The sequence below is a fragment of the Tupaia chinensis genome, unplaced genomic scaffold, assembly GCF_000334495.1.
Source record: "Tupaia chinensis unplaced genomic scaffold, TupChi_1.0 Scaffold149851_1, whole genome shotgun sequence".
NCBI lineage: Eukaryota > Metazoa > Chordata > Mammalia > Scandentia > Tupaiidae > Tupaia > Tupaia belangeri.
The window spans coordinates 911,252-938,926 of record NW_006209696.1 but is presented as its reverse complement, the minus strand read 5'-3'; the positions used below and the strand labels follow the sequence as shown (position 1 = coordinate 938,926).

General features: G+C 35.8%; 1 protein-coding gene across 1 annotated transcript in view; it reads left to right on the top strand.

Moving 5' to 3' along the window:
* The window catches only part of EPHA6 (EPH receptor A6), a 983,118-nt gene that overhangs the window by 569,237 nt on the left and 386,206 nt on the right, over positions 1 to 27,675 (top strand). Inside the window, exon 6 of the mRNA XM_027769481.1 lies at positions 24,364 to 24,488. Coding sequence (XP_027625282.1) covers positions 24,364 to 24,488 — 125 coding nt within the window. The remainder of the gene's footprint in view (positions 1 to 24,363; positions 24,489 to 27,675) is intronic.

Below are 27,675 nucleotides of genomic sequence, written 5' to 3'. Positions count from 1 at the left end.
GAGAGGTTTTTGCTATAGAGCGCATGCGCTCGCCAGACAGAGACATAGAGACAGAAAGCGAGAAATCACCCCCCAGGGGGGATGGTCAAGCCACAATCCCTTCTCCTCCGTTCTCCTCTAGGGATCTTGGGCGGGCACATATGCACACGCGCCCGGCGTGAGTTTTAAGTCACTGGGTCCGGGATGCGAACCACAGTTGACTACATGGGAGTCCAGCGACATAGCCATTACACTAACTGCTGGTTCCCTGGTCCCACTTTTCTTATGGCAATGTTTATTCAATGTTGTCCCTTGTCCACTGCAATAATAACCAGCTATTTCGAGTGCTTGCAATGTGTAAGGTATTATTTTAAATGCTTTGAATAAAATAACATTTTTAAGTGAAATAATATGATTGATACAGACTCTTGAGTCTGGGTCAACAGAAACCTTTAAAGGTTAGGCAAACATTTTTTTTTTCCCAAAGTAGTATTCCAATATCCTGAAAAAATATAAATATGTTTCTAGTAATTTTTTTCATCTTAGATCATATGAAAGAATTTCATACTATATCCCTTTTTTTCATATATTTACATTACTTTATCTAGCTCACCATTCCTCACATTTAACATAAAGAAAAACTACCCTCTTCAGGGCACATCTATCAACATCTTGAACACAAAGTTAAAAACTGCAACATATTTAGTTAATACTGAATTATAAGATTGATTTTTCTTGTACGCATTTACAAATTGTCTCTCCAGGCCAATAACAAAATAATTTCTTAAAGACATGACTTGCAGTGTTTATCAATTTGAACGTATAAATGCCCCTATGAAGCTACTGAATTAAGTTACTGAGCACGGAATAGGGAGAAGGTGGGCATGGGCATTTCTGGCGAGCTGACGAGAGCTGGCCCCAGCTGCCAGTGTGCTGCTCTGTCCTCTCAAAATCTCACAATACTTCCTATAAACCAAAGAAGTAACATCTCTTGATGTGGACGCCAGTACAAATAAGAAGCCAAGAGGGTTTATTAAAAAATTGTATTCAAGAGTCTTATCTGAATGTTTTATTTTATGTGGCCATTTGATAAAAGCACTTGAAAAGTCCTATTTGAGCTATTTTTCCTAACTGATAGATCTGAAGCCATAGACCTTCTTCCAAAAGGCCGATATTAGAATGTTTATTACCTATATCCTAATCATTCTAGTTATAGCTATCTAAGTGCACTCTTTCCACAGAAGACATTCTAAAAGAATCTGTAATAAAAGAACATACTCTGTACCTCAGCAGGGAAAAATCACAAAAGGTTGAACTGTAAAAAAGAAATGAAATGTAGACTCGGGTTTCTTTCAAAGACCCACTCTCTTTAGATCTTTGCTCTCTCTGTGCTTATCCAACCAAGTTCCTTCTAATCTCTTCAAATATTGTTTAATCTAAGCTTCTTTTATTCATTATATAGAAAAGCACATTGATATGTGTAATTATATATATATATGTATATATTATATATACACACCACATTATAGCTAGTCTCTCTCATGGGAACTCTGAGTCAACAAAGCCATTTATAATTATGCTGCTAGCATTGAAACTTTGCCTGTTGCATTATAACTGCTAAGGAAGAAAACTTCTGACTTCGTAATTCCGTGATTTGGGATCTGAAGAACTAAACTGACAAATTGACAAGAGAGCAGGTTAGAAAGAGAAAAGGCAGATTTTTTTATTCATGTATATTTGAGTTCACAGAAAAATGTAACTCAAGGAGGCAGTTAGAATTTGGGCTTATACACCGTCTTAAGGGAAGCGGCAGAGAGGGCAACCCTTTCGGGAGAACAAATGACTTTTAAGAAAGACAGATGGGCCTTAAGAGGAAAGATAGGAGAATTGAGTGTTGTGACAATGTCTGTTTAGAGAATTTCTTATCCGGGTGCAGACTTCTCCTTTCAGGAGACAGGAGTGAATCAGGTTGCTAACCTCTTTTGTAGGGGATTTATGACAGTTCAGTTCTTTTGGGTGGCTTTGCTTTTAGGTAGATAAAAGGAGCTTGAGGAGGGAACCTCTTCCTGTATTATGTTCTGGATGACTTGAATAGGAAGCTGGACAGACATATACAGTAGAGGGCAGTGGGAAACACAAAATGTGGAAATACAGTCGTTGAAAGGGATCTTAGTGAATTATTCTCAGATTTTTCTGGAACTCAGCTTCAGCAACTACTCAACAGGTGGACATCTGTGAAAGAAAATGTCTAGCAAACAGAAGTCATTTTTTAATGGACATATAATGTGAACCATTTTTGAGGTCATTTTATTTAATGCATAGATTTGGTTTCCCTAAAAATCAGGTGAAGTTCTTCAACTAAAGATATAGATACAAACCAGAGACAAATATATATAAATTTACCAAACTTACCACCAATTGAAATTGATCATGTAAGTCAGAGCAGAAGATGGGATGACAAGAATTACAGTAAAAGACACAAGTATATCATTATTAAGACAGTGGTACATATCCAGGGCAATATTCATAATATTCAAAAACTTAAGGCACAGGGAACCAACAGTTAGCATAATGGCTATGTCGCTGGACTCCCACGTAGTCGACCGCAGTTCACATCCCGGACCTGGTGGCTTAAAACTCACACTGGGTGCATGTGCATGCATGCCCAAGATCCCGAGAGGAGAATGGAGGAGAAGAGATTGCAGCTTGACCATCCCCCCTGGGGGATGATTTCTCACTTTCTGTCTCTATGTCTCTCTCTGTCTGTCTGGCGAGCGCACATGCCCGATAACGAAAACCTCTCCAAAAAAATAAATAAATAAATAAAAAGAACTTAAGGCACAGGCATTAGTCAAATAAAAGAATGTGGTCATGGTGGTGTGTGCTGGTTAAAAGTCTGACATTTCTGTTTCCTCTTTTTCTAATGACTTCCTTACACCTGACCTAATATAATTTAAAAATTCAGAGTTTGCGGACCAGCAGTTAGCTTAATGGCTATGTCGCTGAACTCCCATGTAGTCAACTGCAGTTCGAGTCCTAGACCCAGTGGCTTAAACTCATGCCGGGCATGTGTGCGTGCATGCCGAAGATCCTGAGAGGAGAATGGAGGAGAAGAGATTGCAGCTTGACCATCCCCCCTGGGGGATGATTTCTCACTTTCTGTCTGTCTCTGTCTTTCTGGCTAGTGCATGCACCCTATAGTAAAAACCTCTGAAAAAAAAAAGAAAAAAAAATTTAGAGTTTGTGTGATCCTGAATTATGTTTAGTTTTCAAAAGTAATATCACATTCTTTATATTTTTCACAAATCTATATGAATAATTTATTATGTTAATTCCTTTTTTAAAGAATTACTTTATTGGGAACTAGCAGTTAGTGTAATGGCTATGGCGCTGTACTCCCACGTAGTTGACTGCGGTTCACATCCTGGACCTGGTGGCTTAAAATTCACGCTGGGTGTGAGTGTGTGCGTGCCCAAGATCCTGAGAGGAGAATGGAGGAGAAGGGATTGCGGCGTGGCCATCCCCCCTGGGGGGTGATTTCTTGTTTTCTGTCTCTCTGTATCTCTCTGTCTGTCTGGCGAGCGCACGCGCCCTATAGCAAAAACCTCTCCAAAAAAAAAAAAAAAGAATTATTTTATTTAACAGTATTTATTAATTTACTTATTTTAATTTGACCAGAGAGGGGGAGGGAGAGAGTGAAAAAGCAAGCCCTCAGATCCAGGACTCAAATTGAAGTCACCCATGAGGGAGTCCAGTGCCCTCCACCTCTATACCACCTGCACCTGCTGACCCCTTTATTGTGTTAGTTCTAAGAAAACAAATAATCCTTGGCTGCATAAACCCACCTTAAAAACATATAGACTAAAAAATATTCAACTGAAATTTATCTGTGTGTTTTTCCTTGGAAATCAAAGTTTGGAGAAAAAGATTTAGCACAGCATGTTACATTAAAAATTATAAAAATGTAAATATTTGAAATATTATTCATTATGAATAATTAGAACATTTTTGTTTAAAAATTTTTTGTAATCCTAGTAACTTCTGCAATAAATATGGAACAATGCCATTAGGCTCATTAAGAAACTAGTCACAACAATAGCATACACACTGAGTGCCTTTGAAGCTAATACGAGAAGGAAGTAGAAATTATGAACTAGCAGCCAATATGTGAAAACACAAACTTCCCCACGTGCAGACAGTGATTTGTAAACAACAATTTCTAACTAGAGAAAATGAAAGGAAAGTACAGGCTCAGCCAGGTGCTACTGCATGTCAGTGATTTACTCTTCTATTTGATTAATGCCGAGAACAAAATCCCCCATATCCTCAGGAAGCCCTGATTGTCTCAAAGCAGCAGCAGAACACCTGACTACTTGTCCCACACAATGTCTGCCTCTGTCAAGAAAGAATCAAGACCATTCCTCTCAGCTTGAACCAGATGCAATGCCAATCAATCCACTATTGCATTACATTGTTATTTTAATGAGAGAATAAAAGCAGTTTTGCAATCCCATTTATGGTTAATCGGTAGTAATACTTGCATCTTTCTGAATTCATGTGATAGGATCATTAAGCATTCCCTCAGGTGTCAGAAGTATGAGTACTACTTTCCTACTTTCTGTACCTTCTGGAGAGAGAAAAAAGTGTGCGTGTGTATGTATACATATATATATATATATAGAGAGAGAAATAATTATGTATATATATAGACACACATACATGCACACACACACACACACACATGCACATGAATTTATGTAGCTTTTACTCCCAGAATGTAATAGAGATGAATACACAGCTTTTTAAAATATTTTATACCTATATTATATGGAAAACACATCTCAGAGTAAACTGTTAGAGCCTACAAAATATCTCAATTCCAGCAGCATTGTATCACCTATTGGGTTGTAAGAAAAGTCATGACTTTTTTGGTGGGGGTTGTTTTTCTGTGCAAATATGTATCATGATTTTTCCAACAACCCAACAGGATTTTACTGATCCAGGAGTGTTAAACTATGTGTAGATAAAGCGAAGGCGCAGTTCACTTAGAGGAAGTATGGCCTGTGAAGTATGAATGTAGAATTAATGAACATGAAATTGATTTGGGGACACTTTTAAACAATAATTAAGTAATTCAGAATATTTTTGCTTTGGCTTTTCAGTCAGTATAGTTTGTAAATGAGGCCAGTAGGTGGCCTACTGGTTAAGGTGTTAGAATCCCACATGACCAACCATGGTTTAAGTCCCAGACCCAAGGTCTTGGAAATAATGCCAAGTGCTCAAGAGAAAAATGGAGACCGGATTGTAGTAGGACCAATCCCCCAGGTGATGGTTTCTCATTTTCCCTCTTACTGTCTCTGTCTGTCTCTTTTGGAGGAGTGCATGCACTCAATGGCAAAAACCTTTTACAAAAATTTGTTTTTTTTAGTTAAACTGTTATATGATGTAAAATATTGAAAATTTAAAAATCTAACCCAGGATAGATCTTTTCTTTTTAATTGCCAGAGGGCATGTGTGCTCACCAGAGAGAGAAAATGGAGGAAGAACCTCCCAATGTGTCATGGTTACACTGCAATCCTTTCTCTTCGTTTCTCCCATCAAATTGGGATTTTCAGCAAGTATGCACACACTGCCAATATGTTTTTCAAGTCACTAGGGTTGGCACCTGAACCACGGTCAGCCACATGGGATCTGACTCCCTCAACTACTAGGTCATGGGGTCATCTCCGGATTTTAACATTATACAGTTGAAATACTGCATAATGTGTTTTATATTTTCAACAAAAATACATGTTGTAACCCATCACTTTGAAATGAATTTTCTTCTTCTATCACATTGTTATTTATTATTATTAAATGTTATAATTCTTTTCTTCCATTAATTTTACTTCTATAAAATGATATTCACATACAGACATAGTATTAATCAATTGGACAGTGTCAGAGAATTTATAGAACAAAATTGCAGAGGGCAGAATTATTGATAAGCCCCCAAAAGAAATTTTGAACATTTTTTAATCAAAGAGACATTCAAATGAAAGCTACCTGATGTATTTGTGCGGCATTGCATACGTACTATGTTTTAGGGGAGGCTCAGAGCTGTAAATGTACCATGATTGCTAGGGAAGTTTGTAAAGGGTAAGAGTCTGGCGTCTTACTTGTTTTGTAACTATTGGTAAGTAGTTGTTTTCAGTCTGACCCAATTTCTTCCTCTTTAAAATGAGAATAACTGCCCATATTATTATATGTATAATAGATGATTTGATATATGTTAAAAAAAAAAGAGCATGGAGTTGAAAAGTACAGTACGATATATTTTTGTATATTCTGTAAGGAGGAATAATAGCAAGAGCTTTAGATAAACTTGATCAGTTGCTAGATGTCAAAGAAAAAACAGTAAGTGTTCTTGGAGTTCAGACATCAAAATCAATTCCATTCTAAGTGATCAAAGAAGGCTTAAGCTAATCTACTTCTATCTGAACAGAAAAAAAGGTAATTGCGGCTGTTTTATTTCACTTTATGAGTGGAACTGTTTAAATGTGAAGTCTCTCCTGAAATACCCATGGTTATTCATAGGTAGCTCACAGCTCCAAAGTATGACTGAAATTTTCTTCTCTGTTTATGCATGTTCAGGGTCCAACAAGAAAAGCTTTTTTTCTCTCTCTCTTGAAATATCCAGTAAGCAAATCTATAACATTTATCAGCCTAATTTTCTTACAACTTCTTGGTTTAAGATACTTTTGAACTCAGTGGCCTTTTGGCTAGCCCTCACTGCAGTTTTGTACCATAATATAAATTTTTGGTTTATGAAATACAGGGCAAGGCTAAAAATGAATGTCCCTTCCATAAGCCATGTATTAATTACTTCATGGTTATAGCTTAGATGTGTATCTGCATTTAGGCTTCCCTTTTTGAAAAATATTAATATTTTGAATGATATCTTAGAAACAATATTCAGAATATCAGGAGCTATGATTAGATTTACTTAGGTTCTTTGCAATTTTCAAATACTTTCAAAATTATAGATACTTATTTGTTAATATAATTGAAAAATCAGTACTTATTAAACAATTAGAAGATTTGTTTTCCTTTTGTTACATCTAATTGCTTTTGTTGGTGGTGGTTTTTGGTTTTCTTTTTCTTCTATTTTTTTGGTTTGTTTGCTCTAAGGCATGTGCACTCACTGGAGAGAGACAAGAGAGAGAGAGAAAGAGAGAGAGAGAGGTAAAGTGAGAAATCATTCCCCCAGGAGGGCTGGTCACACCACAATCCCTTCTCCTCTCAGGGTTTTGGGCATGGGCACACATGTGCCCAGAGTGACCTTCAAGCTACTGAGTCTGAAACTTGCTTGAACCATGTTGTGGACCATGTGAGAGCCAGCTGCCTTTACCACTATCACCATCTGGCCCATTACATCTAGTTTAAAGCAGACAAGCGTGTAAATTGCTGTGAACAGTTTGCTGCTAATCCACTTGTATCTATTTAAGTACAACCAACTACACATACAATTTAAGGGATTTTTTTTACTTACAAAAAATGGAATGTTGGCATAAATATTCTTTGATAACTTGTTTTTGTCACTTTACACATTTTATACACACATAGTACACTTATTTTCCTACTTATGTATATATACATCAGTTATTTTAACTTGTGAGAGAGCTCATATGCTTGCTGGAAAGAGACAGAGAAAGAGACAAGGAAAGTGAGAAAGCACTCCCATGGGGAGGGGTGGTCATGCCACAACCCCTCCTCCTCCACTTTTCTCTCACCTTGTGACTTTGCACTCACAAACACACACAGGTTCAGCATATTCCTAAACTGCCAGGTTGAAAACTCTAACTGCATAGTCAGCCATGTGGGATCCAGCCTACCTAATAGTCTTGCCGCCGGCTGGCCCCATTACTTTTACTGTTTAAACTTAAAAATTCCACTTTATATGTGTCTCTTATGTTTACATACTGTATTTTTTTTTTGAGAGACAGATTTTTGCTATGGGTGCATACACTCTCCTGGGAGACAGAGACAGACAGAAAGTGAGAAATCATCCTCCAATGGCATGACCATGCCACAGTTTCTTCTCCACTCAGGATTTTGGCACTCATGCATACACTTTCAGCTTGAGATTCAAACCTCTGTCCAGGAATCTAACTGCAGTCAATCATGTGGGAGTCCAGCACCTCAACCACTACACCACCTGCTGGCTCCCCCCATGTGTATACTTTTTAAAGAAGCAACAATAAAATTTCTGTGTAAAAGTTTACATATTCATACTACTAATCTCATTGTGGTGTTTTTGTTGTTGTTGTTGTTTGTTTGTTTATTTATTTATTTATTTATTTACCATTGGGCACATGCACTTGCCAGAGAGAATGTGAAAAATCACCCCCCTCCCTCACGGGGATGGCCATGTAGCAATCCTCTTGGGATTTGGGGCATGCACACAGAGGTGCCTGGTGTGATTTTCAAGCTGTTGAATCCAGGACTCCAATCTGGTCAGCCCTGTGGGAGTCTAGCACTTTAACTACCATGCCACCTGCTGGTCCCTATACTAAAATGTTTTAAAAACTTGTATTTCTGTAGACATCATCACATAGCTTGTCCTTTTATACAATATTAGCTAAGATAATTTAGTCGTTTACTTATAAATGAATTTCCTGATTATTTATAGACAATTTTCCTGGATTTTGATAGCATCTAAATTAGCTCTTTCATTCCTTTATATCCAGAATATGATGAAGACAATTTGATAAAGAATCATCTGAGAGTCTAGAAGTTACAAATCATATTCAAATAAAACTAGGATATTTAAACTTTTGAAATTTTGTATGTATTTTTTACATGTAATTTTTACAATTGCATAGTTCAAATAATATTATGTTTTACCAGTGATACTTATTTTTATATAACGGGATATTAGAAATTAGAAATGTGTTTAAATTTAAGATAGAAGAGGCCTGGACTCCCACGTAGTCCATGGCAGTTTGACTCCCAGATCCAGCAGTTTAAAACTCACACTAGATGGGTGTGTGCATGCCCAAGATCCCAAGAGGAGAATGGAGAAGGGATTGTGGCATGGTTGTCCCCCCAAGGGGGCGATTTCTTGCTTTCTGTCTCTCTGTCCCTTTGGCAAGTGCACACACCCTGTAATAAAAAAATAAAATAAAATAGAGAGGACCAAATTTGTGATTTTCTTCCATGGTTAGGACAAAGTTTTGAGTCTTGGGGTAATGGCCTACGTAAAATTCCTATAAAGTACTTATGCAACATATATTACTTTTACCAAGACTTGACAGATAATAATAAGGTCAGCAGGATCTCAGACTGGTCTAAGCTGAGGATACATTTTTTCCTTTATATTTCAAAGAAAATGTGTTTTATAGCACCTGTCACGTAACAGTTTTTCAAACACCTCTGAAACTAAATAATATTCAGTAGACATGGATGGTATAAATTGCGGAAAACAGCATTCTGAAGACAGGCCTAACAATGAGTATATTAAATCAGCCAGTCAGAAGACCAATAAAAGAGAAGTTCAAAATGCCCATATTATGCTGAAAAGAACTTTAAAGATAACAGTTCGGGTTTTACGCTATATGATTAAGTGCTGACTGTGCTGTGTCTTTTTGGCTCATCATTAATAAAGTGAGTTTTCACTGTGGCTTCCACAGGTAGTGAGGAGTTTCTGTGCAAATATTTTCACACATTTTTCACTGCTGTCTTGTCAAACTACCATCCATCAAAATGGGCGTGACAGGACAAAGTAGGATGAGAAAGTTTTGTATTACTTGGTTTAATATTCCCTTGAGAAAGATTCAAAAGTGAAGGCTTTCTTTACACAATTAGAAAGCTGAGTGTGGTGGTGTGTGCTTGTAGTCCCAGAATCACAACACAGTGAGATTCTGTCTAAATTTATACCAGATGCACAAATGAACAAAAACTCAGGACACCACTAATTCTGAGAAAAAGAAACTGAAAAAAACTTAACCCTACATCATCTGTAATTTGAGGTGACTTAACAGGGACGAAGAAAATATCTTACTTTTCTGATAAGAAAGGCAGAGAAGAGAGAAACCAGGCAAATTATAGGTTAAATAAGAAAAATCAGTAGGTCCAGAGTACCTAATGTTTTAAAGTAATAATATTTTAAGGAAACACATTGTATATTTTCAAAGAAGTAATAAATACATTAAATAATTTATTAAACAGATTTTTATCACTGCTTGAGAAAGTATTTCTTATAACTTACCCACTCTTCCTAACTAAACGCACAAATATTCCCAAAATTGTTCCTACTGGGTTTATCAGGTCCAGCCCTGTAGCCTGCTGGTTAGGGAGCCAGATCTCACAAGGCTGAACGGAGTTCAAATCTCAGCCCCAGCAGCTTGAAAAACACCCCGGGCAAGTCTATGTAGGTGCCCCAAATCTTAACGGGATGAAGAAATGGAAGAGAAAGGATTGCAGCATGAAGGAACCCCATTGGGATGGGGGCTGCCTTCTCCCTCTCCCTCTTTCTCTCTTTGGCACACAGATATGTCCTCTGGCAATAAAAATAATAACAATAATAATAAAGAAGTTTTTCAGTTGAAATGTTATATGTTTTGTATTGCTACTGTAACAATCTACCACAACTTAGACTCTTATCAGAAACTTAAAATGAGTCCTTACTGGGCTATAATAAAGGTATTGGCGGGTTGATTCCTTCTAGGGGTGCCAGGGGAGAATTCCTTCCTTCCTTCTTCAAGCTACTTTGGCTGCTCACCTTTTCCCATGGCTCTCTCTCTTCTGGAGACAGATCTTTGCCTCTCTCTCATGAGGACGGGGTGATGGCATTGAGCACACTTGGATAACCCACAGGCCTCTCCCCATCTCAATCTGAAACTTAATTCTAATGGCAAAGTCTCTCGGTCATAAAGGAACATTCGCAGGTTCTGGGTATTACAACGCTATGTTTGGGGGACATTATTCAATTTACCGCAATTCCGAGATTTAATATACTATGGTATTATTCTCAGATATAGAAAAGAGAAAGAATGAGGACAAACATAAAGTACTACACGAAGTCTCACAAGTATATTTTAAACTCATAACCAGGTTTCAGTTACATGGAAAAGTATTTAACAATACCCATTATAAATCAAATTGATTACAAAGAAAAGATGCAGCTAAAAAAAAGGACATATGATGTTACCTAAAACACAAAACATTTGATAAATATTTCCAAAATAAGATATAGATCAAAAATATTTGAAAGCATGCTCTCAGGTTCCTAAAAAATGGCAATTTATATGATAAACATGTATCATATCTACAGAATTTTACAATTAAAATTGTGGTATTGACTGTTGTGGCTTTTCTTAGCATGCACAGGTAACACAAACATTACCTATTCTTGCTTTGCAATTATACCCATTAATTTGTTAACAGATAAAAGGGCAAGTATCATGCAGACTTATAATTCTATTCTTAATGTTACTTTTTGGTCTGTGTTATTTATTTCTTCTTATAAAATTATTCTTGGGACCAGCAGATGGCATAATGATTATGTTGTTTGACTCCTACATAGTTGACCGTGGTTCATGTCCCAGACTCGGGGACTTAAACTCACACTAGGCATGTGTTTGTGCATGCCCAAGATCTTGAGAGGAGACAGGAAGAGAAGGAATTGCAGCAGGGCCATCCCCTCTAGGGACTGATTTCTCACTTTCTGTCTCTGTTTTCTCTGTCCCTCTGGCAAGCGCACACAACTTATAGTAAAAACATCTCTATTAAAAAACATTATTCTTTATATTACACAGTGTTGTTGATGGTACTCCTTTAAACCACATACACATATACACATGAAATCTTTTCTGAAGGAGACATGGGGAAGAAAAGAAGAAAGGGAAGGGAAAAAGAAAGGAAAGAACACTTTAATCTTCTGCATACTAAAATATTCTATTAGAATTAAGCTTAAAATGAGGACCAGCGGAAGGCAAAATTGTTATGTTACTGTACTCCCACATAATCAAACACAATTTGAGTCCTGGACCCAGTGGTTTGAAACTGATGCTGGGCACATGCACATAAATGCCCCAAATCCCAAGAGGATAATGGAATAGAAGGAATTGTGTTATGGCCATACCCCTGGGGGTTGATTTTTTGCTTTCTGTCTCTCTGTCTCTCCCTGGCAAGCACACATACCTTATAGCAAAAATCTCTCTTAAAAAAAAAAGGAATTAAGCTTAAAAAGAAATATAGCAAAATGACATTTTGAGTTAATGATGCAAGTCACATCACATCATTAAGCAGTTGCTTAACTCTTCTGAGCTTCAACTTCTTGTTCTTTAAAATGAAGACAATTTTCATCTCATTGAAATAATATATAGTATATAGTAAATATTTAATAAAAATTGATCAAATCTTCATTGGAAAAAATTAACTAGAATAATTGATTATTTATTTACAGTATCTCCATTTAAGAGTGAGAAATAATGCTTGTCTAATTTGAACAAGATTGGAACCAGCAGCTGGAGTAATGGCTATGTCGCTGGACTCCCATGTAATTGACCACTGTTCTAGTCCTGGGCCCGATGACTTAAACTCATGTTGGGTGTGTGTGCGTGCATGCCCAAGATCCTGAGAGGAGAATGGAGAAGGGATTGCAGCATGGCCATCTCCCTGGGGGGTGATTTCTCGCTTCCTATCTCTCTATCTCTCTCTGTCTTTCTGGAGAGCACGCGTGCCCTATAGCAAAAACCTCTCCAAAAATATTAATAATTTGAACAAGATCTTTTAAAGTAACAAATTCCTTCATATAATTTTTTCCTCTATTTTTACAGCATAGTTTCTGGGTAAACTCTTTGAGATTCAAAAGAAGAATTAATTATAATCAAAAAGGTTTGTTTTAAAACCATTTTCAAGAATGTGTTCATCTATTCAACAATCATTTTGCACAGTTTGAAATAAAATTTCATGGGACCAGCAGTTAGCGTAATGGCTATATTCCTGGACTCCCACGTTAGGCGACCTCGGTTCGAGTCCCGGACCTAGTGACTTAAACCACACCAGGCGCGTGTGTGTGCGTGCCCAAGATCTTGAGAGGAGAATGGAGGAGAAGGGATTGCAGCATTGCCATCCCCCCTGGGGGGGTGATTTCTGCTTTCTCTCTCTCTGTGTCCCTCTGTCTTTCTGGCAAGTGTACATGCCCTATAGCAAAAACCTCTTAAAAAAAAGAAAGAAAGAAAGAAATACAATTTCACTTAACTATACTGTTTCTCGGGAATTATTCCCTGAGTCTTCAAGTTGTTCAATCAATCTGTGACCTGAAAACTGCAGAAAATATCATTTCCCTTTGAATTTTTCTCTGACTTTTTAGAATTAGAGGTAAAAATTAATAGCTGTTTTTCTGTTTCTCTGAATCAGTTTTTCTCATGTGGGGCAAAATATATTCATAGAGAGAGAGTTGTTGGAAGAGTCATGAAGTGTTTTTCTGTTCCAAAATGCATCATGACTTTTCCAAAAACCTAATATATCTATGTCTGTATCTATATGTATATAGATACGTGCTATATTTTCTGCTTTATATTAATTGATACTACCAAACTGTTACAATATGTCACATTTACATGTTATGTAAAACTGAGATATTAAGAAAACAAATGCATTAAATGTATTTAAAACAAATGTTTGAGGTTTCATATATAAAACCCCATTACCTACTGAAATTATTATAGTGTTGGCTGTTTTAAAAGAGAAAATGAAGCATTTGGGAGTACGTATTGACTAATGAATTATTTCCCACTTCCTCTGCTTGAATTCATTAAGTGTGTAAAATGTGTGTTTAACATATATTGATATAGCTCTTTTCAAAATAATACACTAATATATAACATGGCTCAGAAATTCCACATTATATATATCGCAAGTTTCTTTTAAATTTTTTCTATTATTTTAATTTATTTTATACATTCAGTCACTGTACATCACTACGGCTTGTAAAATAACTTTACTCAACATTAGTATCAACAACAATCAAGCTGAAGATATACACGTTATCATCAGCAGACAATTGTCTGGCTTTGTATCCCTTAAGTTTCTTGTCTTGCTATTTTTCTACTTGATTCCTTTCCTCTTACTATTCCCCCATCTCCCACCTTCTTCCCACACCGCCTCCAGAACCTATAATTATTTTCCATTCTTCTATAGCAATTTTCTCAATAAAACAATTTAATGAAACAAAAAAATTGTGAATATATATGAGAATTCGTACTGGACAATATTGGAAACTTCCACAAGCAACACTAGAGGAATGACTTGATAAAGTATCAATATAATTGAACATATTAGCCATTATAATGATATTTATTAAGACTATATCAAAATAAGAAATAAGATTTAGGAATATTGCTAAAAATAAACAGAATTATTTTAAATGATATGTAATTTACAACTGTGGACATAAAATATGGAGAGGAAAGGCATGTTCAAAAGTGAAAAGAGTTTAGGATGTAGCATTGTTCTTAGATTTTGAAATATTTATGTAATTAGGGAATTGATATTTCAATTTCTGTCGTATAGAAGTATAGGAAGGGTACCAGCCCCATTTCCTATTGGTTAAGGCAGACAGATTCCATATGTCTGACACTGGTTTCAATCCTGGCCCTGGCAGTTTAAGAAACATATTGGGGTAGAAATGTGTACATGCATGCCCAAAATCCTGAGAGGAGAATAGAGGAGAAGGGATGCAACATGGTCATCCCTCTGGGGTGATTTTTAGATTTCTGTCTCTCTTTCTCTCCAGCAAGTGCACATACCCTATAGCAAAAGTCTCTCTTTAAAAAAAATGAAACAAAGAAAGAAAAGAAAGAAGAAACAAAGAAAGGGAGAGAAAGAAGAAAGGAAAGAAGAAAAAAAGAAAGGAAGAGAGAAAAAGAAAGAAGAGAAAGAAGAACAAGAAAAAAAGAAAAATAAGAGAAAGAGAGAGAGAAAGAAAAAAGAGAAAGAAGAAAGAAAAGAAGGAAAGAAAGGAAGAAGAAAGAGAGAGAAAAGAAGAAAGAAAGAAAAAGAGACAGAAGAAAGAAAAAAAGAAAAAGAGAAAGAAAAGGAAGGAAGTGCTCTCAGGTTCCTAAAAAATGGCAATTTATATGATAAACATGTATCATATCTACAGAATTTTACAATTAAAATTGTGGTATTGACTGTTGTGGCTTTTCTTAGCATGCACAGGTAACACAAACATTACCTATTCTTGCTTTGCAATTATACCCATTAATTTGTTAACAGATAAAAGGGCAAGTATCATGCAGACTTATAATTCTATTCTTAATGTTACTTTTTGGTCTGTGTTATTTATTTCTTCTTATAAAATTATTCTTGGGACCAGCAGATGGCATAATGATTATGTTGTTTGACTCCTACATAGTTGACCGTGGTTCATGTCCCAGACTCGGGGACTTAAACTCACACTAGGCATGTGTTTGTGCATGCCCAAGATCTTGAGAGGAGACAGGAAGAGAAGGAATTGCAGCATGGCCATCCCCTCTAGGGACTGATTTCTCACTTTCTGTCTCTGTTTTCTCTGTCCCTCTGGCAAGCGCACACAACTTATAGTAAAAACATCTCTATTAAAAAACATTATTCTTTATATTACACAGTGTTGTTGATGGTACTCCTTTAAACCACATACACATATACACATGAAATCTTTTCTGAAGGAGACATGGGGAAGAAAAGAAGAAAGGGAAGGGAAAAAGAAAGGAAAGAACACTTTAATCTTCTGCATACTAAAATATTCTATTAGAATTAAGCTTAAAATGAGGACCAGCGGAAGGCAAAATTGTTATGTTACTGTACTCCCACATAATCAAACACAATTTGAGTCCTGGACCCAGTGGTTTGAAACTGATGCTGGGCACATGCACATAAATGCCCCAAATCCCAAGAGGATAATGGAATAGAAGGAATTGTGTTATGGCCATACCCCTGGGGGTTGATTTTTTGCTTTCTGTCTCTCTGTCTCTCCCTGGCAAGCACACATACCTTATAGCAAAAATCTCTCTTAAAAAAAAAAGGAATTAAGCTTAAAAAGAAATATAGCAAAATGACATTTTGAGTTAATGATGCAAGTCACATCACATCATTAAGCAGTTGCTTAACTCTTCTGAGCTTCAACTTCTTGTTCTTTAAAATGAAGACAATTTTCATCTCATTGAAATAATATATAGTATATAGTAAATATTTAATAAAAATTGATCAAATCTTCATTGGAAAAAATTAACTAGAATAATTGATTATTTATTTACAGTATCTCCATTTAAGAGTGAGAAATAATGCTTGTCTAATTTGAACAAGATTGGAACCAGCAGCTGGAGTAATGGCTATGTCGCTGGACTCCCATGTAATTGACCACTGTTCTAGTCCTGGGCCCGATGACTTAAACTCATGTTGGGTGTGTGTGCGTGCATGCCCAAGATCCTGAGAGGAGAATGGAGAAGGGATTGCAGCATGGCCATCTCCCTGGGGGGTGATTTCTCGCTTCCTATCTCTCTATCTCTCTCTGTCTTTCTGGAGAGCACGCGTGCCCTATAGCAAAAACCTCTCCAAAAATATTAATAATTTGAACAAGATCTTTTAAAGTAACAAATTCCTTCATATAATTTTTTCCTCTATTTTTACAGCATAGTTTCTGGGTAAACTCTTTGAGATTCAAAAGAAGAATTAATTATAATCAAAAAGGTTTGTTTTAAAACCATTTTCAAGAATGTGTTCATCTATTCAACAATCATTTTGCACAGTTTGAAATAAAATTTCATGGGACCAGCAGTTAGCGTAATGGCTATATTCCTGGACTCCCACGTTAGGCGACCTCGGTTCGAGTCCCGGACCTAGTGACTTAAACCACACCAGGCGCGTGTGTGTGCGTGCCCAAGATCTTGAGAGGAGAATGGAGGAGAAGGGATTGCAGCATTGCCATCCCCCCTGGGGGGGTGATTTCTGCTTTCTATCTCTCTGTGTCCCTCTGTCTTTCTGGCAAGTGTACATGCCCTATAGCAAAAACCTCTTAAAAAAAAGAAAGAAAGAAAGAAATACAATTTCACTTAACTATACTGTTTCTCGGGAATTATTCCCTGAGTCTTCAAGTTGTTCAATCAATCTGTGACCTGAAAACTGCAGAAAATATCATTTCCCTTTGAATTTTTCTCTGACTTTTTAGAATTAGAGGTAAAAATTAATAGCTGTTTTTCTGTTTCTCTGAATCAGTTTTTCTCATGTGGGGCAAAATATATTCATAGAGAGAGAGTTGTTGGAAGAGTCATGAAGTGTTTTTCTGTTCCAAAATGCATCATGACTTTTCCAAAAACCTAATATATCTATGTCTGTATCTATATGTATATAGATACGTGCTATATTTTCTGCTTTATATTAATTGATACTACCAAACTGTTACAATATGTCACATTTACATGTTATGTAAAACTGAGATATTAAGAAAACAAATGCATTAAATGTATTTAAAACAAATGTTTGAGGTTTCATATATAAAACCCCATTACCTACTGAAATTATTATAGTGTTGGCTGTTTTAAAAGAGAAAATGAAGCATTTGGGAGTACGTATTGACTAATGAATTATTTCCCACTTCCTCTGCTTGAATTCATTAAGTGTGTAAAATGTGTGTTTAACATATATTGATATAGCTCTTTTCAAAATAATACACTAATATATAACATGGCTCAGAAATTCCACATTATATATATCGCAAGTTTCTTTTAAATTTTTTCTATTATTTTAATTTATTTTATACATTCAGTCACTGTACATCACTACGGCTTGTAAAATAACTTTACTCAACATTAGTATCAACAACAATCAAGCTGAAGATATACACGTTATCATCAGCAGACAATTGTCTGGCTTTGTATCCCTTAAGTTTCTTGTCTTGCTATTTTTCTACTTGATTCCTTTCCTCTTACTATTCCCCCATCTCCCACCTTCTTCCCACACCGCCTCCAGAACCTATAATTATTTTCCATTCTTCTATAGCAATTTTCTCAATAAAACAATTTAATGAAACAAAAAAATTGTGAATATATATGAGAATTCGTACTGGACAATATTGGAAACTTCCACAAGCAACACTAGAGGAATGACTTGATAAAGTATCAATATAATTGAACATATTAGCCATTATAATGATATTTATTAAGACTATATCAAAATAAGAAATAAGATTTAGGAATATTGCTAAAAATAAACAGAATTATTTTAAATGATATGTAATTTACAACTGTGGACATAAAATATGGAGAGGAAAGGCATGTTCAAAAGTGAAAAGAGTTTAGGATGTAGCATTGTTCTTAGATTTTGAAATATTTATGTAATTAGGGAATTGATATTTCAATTTCTGTCGTATAGAAGTATAGGAAGGGTACCAGCCCCATTTCCTATTGGTTAAGGCAGACAGATTCCATATGTCTGACACTGGTTTCAATCCTGGCCCTGGCAGTTTAAGAAACATATTGGGGGAGAAATGTGTACACGCATGCCCAAAATCCTGAGAGGAGAATAGAGGAGAAGGGATGCAACATGGTCATCCCTCTGGGGTGATTTTTAGATTTCTGTCTCTCTTTCTCTCCAGCAAGTGCACATACCCTATAGCAAAAGTCTCTCTTTAAAAAAAATGAAACAAAGAAAGAAAAGAAAGAAGAAACAAAGAAAGGGAGAGAAAGAAGAAAGGAAAGAAGAAAAAAAGAAAGGAAGAGAGAAAAAGAAAGAAGAGAAAGAAGAACAAGAAAAAAAGAAAAATAAGAGAAAGAGAGAGAGAAAGAAAAAAGAGAAAGAAGAAAGAAAAGAAGGAAAGAAAGGAAGAAGAAAGAGAGAGAAAAGAAGAAAGAAAGAAAAAGAGACAGAAGAAAGAAAAAAAGAAAAAGAGAAAGAAAAGGAAGGAAGAAAAAGATGTCAGACCCGTGTGTGTGTGTGTGTGTGTGTGTGTGTGTGTGTGTGTGTGTGTGCGTGTGTGTACCAGAGTCCTGACAGGATGGAGAAATAGACAGGATTCTGGCATGACTATGCCCCACTGGAAGCTGTTTTCTGCTTTCTCTCTCTGTCACTGTATCTCCTGTGAACACATGCACCATGTGGCAATAATAACAATAAAAAAAATACAAGATGGAACTAATAAGATTTAAGTGATATACTTATATTGTTACTTGACTAATGGAGAATTGGAAATAGAAACATAATCCTGGGCTAGCAGGTGGCATGGTGGCTAAGGTGGTGGACTCTCAAATGGCCATACATGCTTTGAGTCCCAGACCCACAATTTGAAAATCACATTGAGTGAGTGTGTGTCACCCCTGGGGGATGATTTCTCACTTTCTTTCTCTCTGTCTCTCTGACATGCACATGCACCCTACAGTAAAAACTTAACAAAAAAAAAAAAAAGCAAAAAATCATAATACCAATATTTTACTCGGTAGTCATTCTATTATTTTCCTGTTGCCATAATTTAATTTCTTGTAAATTTTGCAAAGATTATATTGCAGATCTTGAATGCTAAATAATTATGAAGCAGGGAGCAGCACGTGATGTAGTGGTTAAGGGATGGACTCCCACATGATCAACCATGGTTCTAGTACAGGATCCGGCACTTGAAACATGCCAGGTGCGTGTGCATGCATACCCAAAATCTTGAGAGGATGATGGAAGAGAAGGGATTGCAGCATGGCCATCTTCCCTGGGGCCATTCTCACTTTCTGTCTCTCTTTCTCTCTCTCTCCAGTGAGCACACACACCTTATAGCAAAAAATTTCTCAAAAAGAATTATGAGGTAAAATGTAGTTCACTGGTCATATTGCCTTACGACACTATACATTAAACTAAAAATTAGCCATCTAATTAACCATTAGATTGTATACACGTTAAGAGCATTTTCAAAAATTATAATGAATTGATATGCTTAAATCAACTTCTAATTTGTATGACTCATTTTAAAGCTATAACTTATCCATAAAGTACCATGTAATACATTATTACATTGCAATTCAAGAACATTAATGTCATTTCTAACAGGGATACATTTATTAATGGTACTTCATTAATTGTGAATGTGTCTCTATTTAAATAGTGAATTATATGCCACTTTTTCTTATTTACCACATTATCTATTTCTGTTTTAGATCATAAGACAAATTTATTTTAGCAATTTCTGTAGATCTCTTTTTATTTATTTATCTTTAAGATTTTTGGTACTAGGTGTATACTCTCACCTGACAGAGACGAAGGAAGAGGGAAAATGAGAAATCACTCCCCAGGGAAATAGCGATGCTGATATCCTTTCTCCTCCATTAGGACTTTGGGCACTCACACACGTGTCTGGCATGTGTTTTTCAAGTCAACGAATCCAGAACTCCAACTGAGGAGGTGGCAATGTGGGGTACACCATACCACCTGTTGGCTCTCTCACTTTTTTAAAAAGAAATGAATTTATTCCTCTCATCAGAGAAAGAGACAGAAAGAGATAAAGAGAGAGAGGCACTCTCACCAGAGTTCTCACAACACAAGCCACTGCAGCCCCAGCCAGCCTGGATCAAAGAGATATGCAAATTCCTGATGAGCAAAAAGGAGTTAGGATGTGGATTGCAACCTTCCCATGTGGGGTTAACATTTCAGAACACTGTTACCACGGCACCACTATCTGGCCACTATCCCTCCTTTCTGAGAAAATATTTCAGTCCAACCATAATGCTTTCATTGAACATCCAGAAAGTTTTAAGTAAGTTTCTAAAGTCCGTAGCTCCTTAATTTTTTTAGATTTTTGCCAGGGGGTGTGTGCATTGGCAGGACAGAAAGAGAGAGAGGGAAAGCAAGAAATCTTCCCCTAGAGGGATGGCCTTGCCACAATCCTTTCTCCATTCTCTCAGGATTTGGGGCACTCACACAGACACACACACACACACACACACACACACACACACACACACAGATGTGCCCTGAGTGTTTTTCAAGCAGCAGAATCCGGACTCAGATTGTGGAGTTAGCCCTGAATTCATCACCTTAACCACCACACCATCTATTGGTCCAAAAATATCACACTTTTAATACCTGAGCTTTTCTTGGAAATTTACAGTATCACAGAGGGTCAGTTTTTAAAATCCTATTCTCAGATGCAATCAGTAAATTTGTGTAGATTTCTGGAAGTGAATTGGGAAAATGTCATGAATCCATAACAAAATTTCTAACTTTTCATTTACCTTGATTATTCTGACATTGGTAATTTCTTTCTTTCACAAGGCAATAAATTAGAGTGCACTTGTTACTAGATTTTAGCTTTGTCCATATCTGCTTTCTGAGTCTTTGGTACTTACCTACTGTTTTAACAGAATCCTATCCTTTTTCCTGGTTTTAAGTCTTAAGCAAATTTTTCTCAACATTTTTAAATTTTGATTTATTAAAACTAAAACTGCTTTTCTTGAAGATAAAAAATTAAAAAAACATAAAAAGCAAACAAACAAAAAATTTAAAAACATACCTACTTAATGACCCCTGTAAGCTATATAACCTCAGCTAGGTGCTACTTTATAGTATGTTCATTCTGCTACTAAGGTTTATGCATAAAATCAGATATTCATTCATACATATGTTTATATCAACTGCACTTACTATTGAAAATATTTGGCTTAATTAAGATCTTTTGTGAATCAATAAAATGTGGAAAAGTAAAAACATAGAAAGTGACTGTAGATACCAGAGACAGTGTGGAAAGAGGGTGGGAAATAGCAGTGCATGAGAGAGAGGAAATCAAAGGGGGAAAAAAAGGAATAAAATATATAAGAAACAAGAAATGGAAAATTATTTGTTGAAGAGAACGTGTATGGTAATATCTTTGATTGAGTTAATATACAGTGTATTCTGGATGCGGAAATTCATTTGTATGCTGCAATGATATACAGTCAATGAATGCAAAATAAATACATTTAAAATGAAAAAAAACTCAAAAGCCAAAAAGAAATTAATAACACCAACATAATTACTCATTTGTCTTCCACCTCAATCTACACAAAAATTTTAGAATTACAGTAGCAATAAATTTTTTCTCTTTAATACCTTAAAGTGTATTTTATTGGACCATGTGTTAAATCACTGTGTCTTAAAGTCACTTAAATAGCTCTTGTAGACTGTGCCTCCAAATCAGTATACAGGGTTATTTGTATCATTATTCTTTTAATTTTTCAGAACTGGTTTTTAATTGATAACTTTAGTTTTTAATTATTGAAAATATTTATGAAGGTTCCAAAGTAAACCTTCAAGGCCAGGTATATTCAGAAACACCTGGCTTCCAACTCTGTAATGTCTGTTCTATTGCTTCCCTTCCCTAAGAGTAATCATTATAACTCTTCCTCTTTTTTTCTTATTCTTCTTTTTTTTTTTTTTAATTTATTCTCTATAGGGGGGCATGTGCTAGCTGGAGAGGCAGAGAGGCAGAGAGGCAGAAAGCAAGAAATCACCCCTTGGGGACTATGGCCACACCACAATTCCTTCTCCATTCTCCTCACAGGATTTTCAGCATGCATACTTGTGCCTGGCATGAGTTTTAAACTGCCGGGTCCAGGACTTGAACTGCGATGGGAGCCCAGTGATGTAACTGGTATGCCATCTGCTGGTCCCTATAATCCCCCTTACTCATAGATTTATCCTTAGAATATTTTTATGCATTTTTTCTTCCCCTTACTTGTTTTACTTAAAAAATTTTTTCTAAAATATATCCATTGCGGTATTTATAGATTGCCATTATTCCTTTTTACATTTAGATGATTCCAATCTTTAGACATAAATTCTACTGAGTAGTCTTGTAAATATGTCATTTTGTGTTTGTGCAGTGTATCTCTGGGATATATTCCAAACACCCAAAGCATAAATGATTTCCTAATTTTCCTTAAATTGTTGAGTTTCCCTTAATAAGAGTTGTGCCATTTGGTATTCTCACCAAAAATGTGTTAAAAGTGCTTTCCCCCACAACCTAGCCAATGTAGTGTGTTCTCTGATTTCTGGATTTCTTTCCAATCTGGTAAGTGAGAAATTGTATTTCAGTGTAATTTTACTTGGATTTCCCTTTATATGAGTGAAGGTTTTTTTTTTCTTTTTTTGGAGAGGTTTCTGCCATAGGGCGCGTGCGCTCGCCAGACAGAGAGAGACAGAGAGACAGAAAGCGAGAAATCACCCCCCAGGGGGGATAGCCACGCCGCAATCCCTTCTCCTCCATTCTCCTCTCAGGATCTTGGGCACACACGCACACACGCCCAGCGTGAGTTTTAAGCCACCGGGTCCGGGATGCGAACCACGGTCGACTACGTGGGAGTCCAGCAACATAGCCATTACGCTAACTGCTGGTCCCCCAATATATGAGTGAAGTTTAACTTCCATTTCAAGCATTGCTGTTTTAAAAAATTAAACTACATGAAAATGAAAAGTGTTTTATAAAAGGTACAAATAAAATCTCTGCTAGATACATTCTCATTAACTATTAAAAGTTCAACATGGGGAAAAAAAATTAAAATGGAGCCAGCCAGTGACATGGAGGTTAAGGTGGCTGGATCCTATATGGCTGACTGTACAGTTTAAGTCCCAGACCTTGCAGCTTGGAAACCACTACAGGTGTGTGTGCATGTGTGCCCAAAATCTTGAGCAGAGAATGAAGAGAAAGGATTGCAGGGTGGCCATTCCCCTGGGATGTGCTTTCTCACTTTTCTTCTCTCTCTCTTGTGAACATGACTGCATTAAGACAAAAAAAAAAAAAGACTAGAAAAACTTAACATTATTGTACAATAATGTTATTTAAGAAAATTAGAAGATTCTGAAAATAAACTTCTGAAGTTAAATGTTTCAATTTTATTCACATGTCTCAGAAACTGAACAAAAAGAAGAATCTTCACATTGATAAGCATCAAATTATTCTAACTATGAAATTTATGATACAAAATCTCATAAAGTCCTAAGATGTCTTGAGGAAAAAGGAGAGCCTATAATTGATGCTGTAATTGCATAATTTGTTTTTCTGTAGCAGACTCAGATCTATAAAATACAGAAGCCAAGTGTATTATATTTCATGTTATATCTCAAGTTCAAGACAGTTTAAAGAAAAATACCTTCTAATAAGAAAAAAGATGATGGATTTGGCCCTTATTCTTAGAATAGCTCTTTTTCCTATGTTTCCTAATAGTGTTTCTAAATACATTTAATACCTTATTTAGATTGAATAAACCCCAAGGCTATTTTACTAATCTCACATCAACAATTGATGTTCTCTTCAACAAGAATCCTGTTCTTTGAAGAGAAATTACTAAAGAACAGATTACTGAAAAAGATTCCTGCCAATTAATTCTTAGTTATTCTCTTTCCTTTCAGCACCTTCACTGATAGGTATGGTAAGGAAAGACTGGGCATCCCAAAATAGCATTGCCCTCTCCTGGCAAGCACCAGCCTTTTCCAATGGAGCCATTCTGGACTACGAGATCAAGTACTATGAGAAAGTAGGTCCTACTTGGAACTTCTTAAAGAAGTACCTATATATATGTATTCCATAGATATGTATATATTGAGCATGTTGTTTTACTGTATTGCTTTATTTTAAAATTTTCTTTGGCCTGACCTCATGCCTATTGTGTCTTTGCATCCTTTCTAATTTACTATAATTTCATAATTAGTTTATGATAGATCAAAGTAAAAGATAGTAGATGTTCATCTCTGATATGAACTATATTCTGGGAGTTTTAAAATGCAGTAAGAAGTAATGACTTCTTCACCTTTCAATTTGGTTGCCATAATATTGTTTTTAACTATTAGTGGGGAAGAAATTGTAAAACTGAATAACTATGTGTCTAATACTCATCCTTTGTCAGTAAGTTTAAACTTATAAGTCACTATGATATGGAAAGAATGATTGAAGGGATAAATGGAAATAACTTATGAATTCAATGTTTTCCTTACATTTGGCTAAACTATATTATTTCATAAGAATCTAAGGACAAACTTGGTTGATAAATCCATTATTAGCCTTAAATTACACTTTGTCATTTAAATGGTTCTCACTTATTATATTTTCCCAAATTAGAGATTTTCTATACCTTTTCTCTATTTCACTCCTAATGGTGTCCCCCCTTAATTTCTCACTATTACATGTCGATTATCAATATCACAGTAAACCACATAGATAATCCTGATATAAGGGGAACTTCAAAAAGTGTGGAAAAAGGAATTAAAGTAAAATGTTATTTTGGCATGAAAAGTATTGAAATTCTTGTATAGATTTTTTTTTTCTTTTTTGGAGAGCTTTTTGCTATAGGGTACATGCACTCACCAGAAAGACAGAGAGAGACAGAAAGAGAAAAATCACCCCCCCAGGGAGGATGGCCATGCCACAATCCCTTCTCCTCCATTCTCCTCTTGAGATTTTGGCCATGCATGCACACATACCCAGCATGAGTTAAGCCACTGGGTTCAAGACTTGAACCATGGTCGACGACATGGGAATCCAGTGACATAGCCATTATACCAACTGCTGGTCCCAAGTATAGATTTTTTTTTTTATAATTCACATTTCTCATGAACTTTTTGAAGATTGCATTACACTAACACTATTGAAAATAATCACAAAGAGAGCATTAACACATTTTAATGTAAAAATTGTATATAATTTCAAATGGTATATTTACAATAAGAAAGAACATCTTACATTTCCATAACTTACTAAAAGCAAAAGAACATCATAAAGAAACTTCGGTTTCCTTTTAAAAAATATAGGACAAGAAGAGAATTGGAATCCTACATTCTTAGTTGATTTTGTGCTTCTATAACAATATACCACAGAATCAGTAATTTATAATAAATAAAAACTTACTGGCTTATGGTACCAGAGGTTGAGAAGTCCAAGAAAAAGGGCCAGCATCTGGTGAGGGCTCTCTTGCCACGTAATCCCATGATGGAAGGGCAAAGAGGGAGAGAGGGGCAAAAAGGGGCCAAATTTATAATTTAGAAGAAACTCTCTTCTTTGAAAATGCCATTAATCGATTCATGAGGATTTAGCTTTCATAGCCTAACCATATCTTAAAGGCCCCACTTATCAACATCATTATTACAACAATTATGTTTACACGTGAGTTTTGAAGGAACAAACATTGAAATCATAGCACCTACCTTCCTCTGGTCTACTGCTTCTGAGTAAATTTAGGACTGATGAAAGGAGAGGTAATTCAGTAGTGCATCCATATCCATCCTTGTCCTTTAGTAATTTCAGCATTATATAGACAATGGGCATTGTCGTTATCACTAACTGACATGGTTAAATCTACAGAGGAACAAAGGTGGGGCGTTCAAGTTGGATTATGATTCCTGCGCATTTGCCAAGACAGCGTGTGTTCAAAAATCCACTGGGTTAGCCTTCAAATGTTACAACCAGTAGCATGCTGTCACAAGAAAATATATACTTCCTGTGGACTAATGTAAATAAATCTTCGTGCACTCAAAATTTGTGATATTTAAAAAACAGTGCACACATATATACAAACAACTTTTCAAAATCAAAATAATTCTCTGTGTTTTATAAGGGTTATATTTCATGGAAACTCACAGTTTCATTATATAATCATTTATAACTTACATGTCTGAGGATGAAAATAACTTCCAATATTTACAAGTAAAGAAAATGACACAGACTTAAACGGAATCACAAAGAAAGAACTACACTTACCCAATCAACATTTTAGAAAACAATAAGATTCTAAAGAGAGTAATTAACATCAGATCCATATTTATTCTTAGAAATAAATTTGTATTACATAATTTTCATATAAATGATGAAATATGTAATATTATGAAGGGGATTATTTTATAAGAAAATGGCAATAATCTAGTACTAATGGATTAAAAGTGGTGTTGGGAGCCAAGAGTTTCTAATTCATGTTGTAGTTCTTTTTAACTGTGGCCAGAAAAAAGTGTATTAATTCCTCTATATCTCATACTTCATATTTACAAAATGGAAATAAAGTTATCAACCCTTTTGGTAGGTTGCAAAGATTAATTGCAAACCGATCTAAAGATGAAAAACACTAAATCAGTATGAAAAATTAGTTAGGCAAACATTGTTACTGAACTCAAACCAAGTTTGCCCTCTTAAACACCATGAACCAAAGTGTAGGGATGGGTGCAGTGAAGGAAAGTGTCACTTTATTGTCATATACAAAGCAAGGAGAGGGGGCAGACAAAGACAAAAGGCCTGGTCTGCTCTAGAAGTTCCAAACATGCATTTAAAGGAAAAATTAAGGAGAAGGGTCTTGGGCACGTGATCAGTTCAATATTTGGTTTAAGAGGAAATAATCATCTGGGCTTTCTTGGTTGTGGACTTTCTTGATTGATCAAGAAATAGCAATTACTCAGTTACTCCAGACATGGAGTAGGTATAACCAATGTCTGAATCTCAATCCTTACTTTGAGCTATTAAAATTTAAATGAATTCTAAGGAGTTTAGAAAGATGCTTTACTTGTAACCCAGTTCTTGTTAATAGTTTCGGACATTTTTATTTCTTGTTCTTCAACAGATGGGGAAAACCAGGTGCCAACCCATTTTAGAAGGTCCTTGCTTTGTTTTAGTCTCCTCCTCTCCCCATTCTTTGAAGACCTCAATTCTGAGAGAGTGAAAAATGGCCACTCTTGCTACTTCCT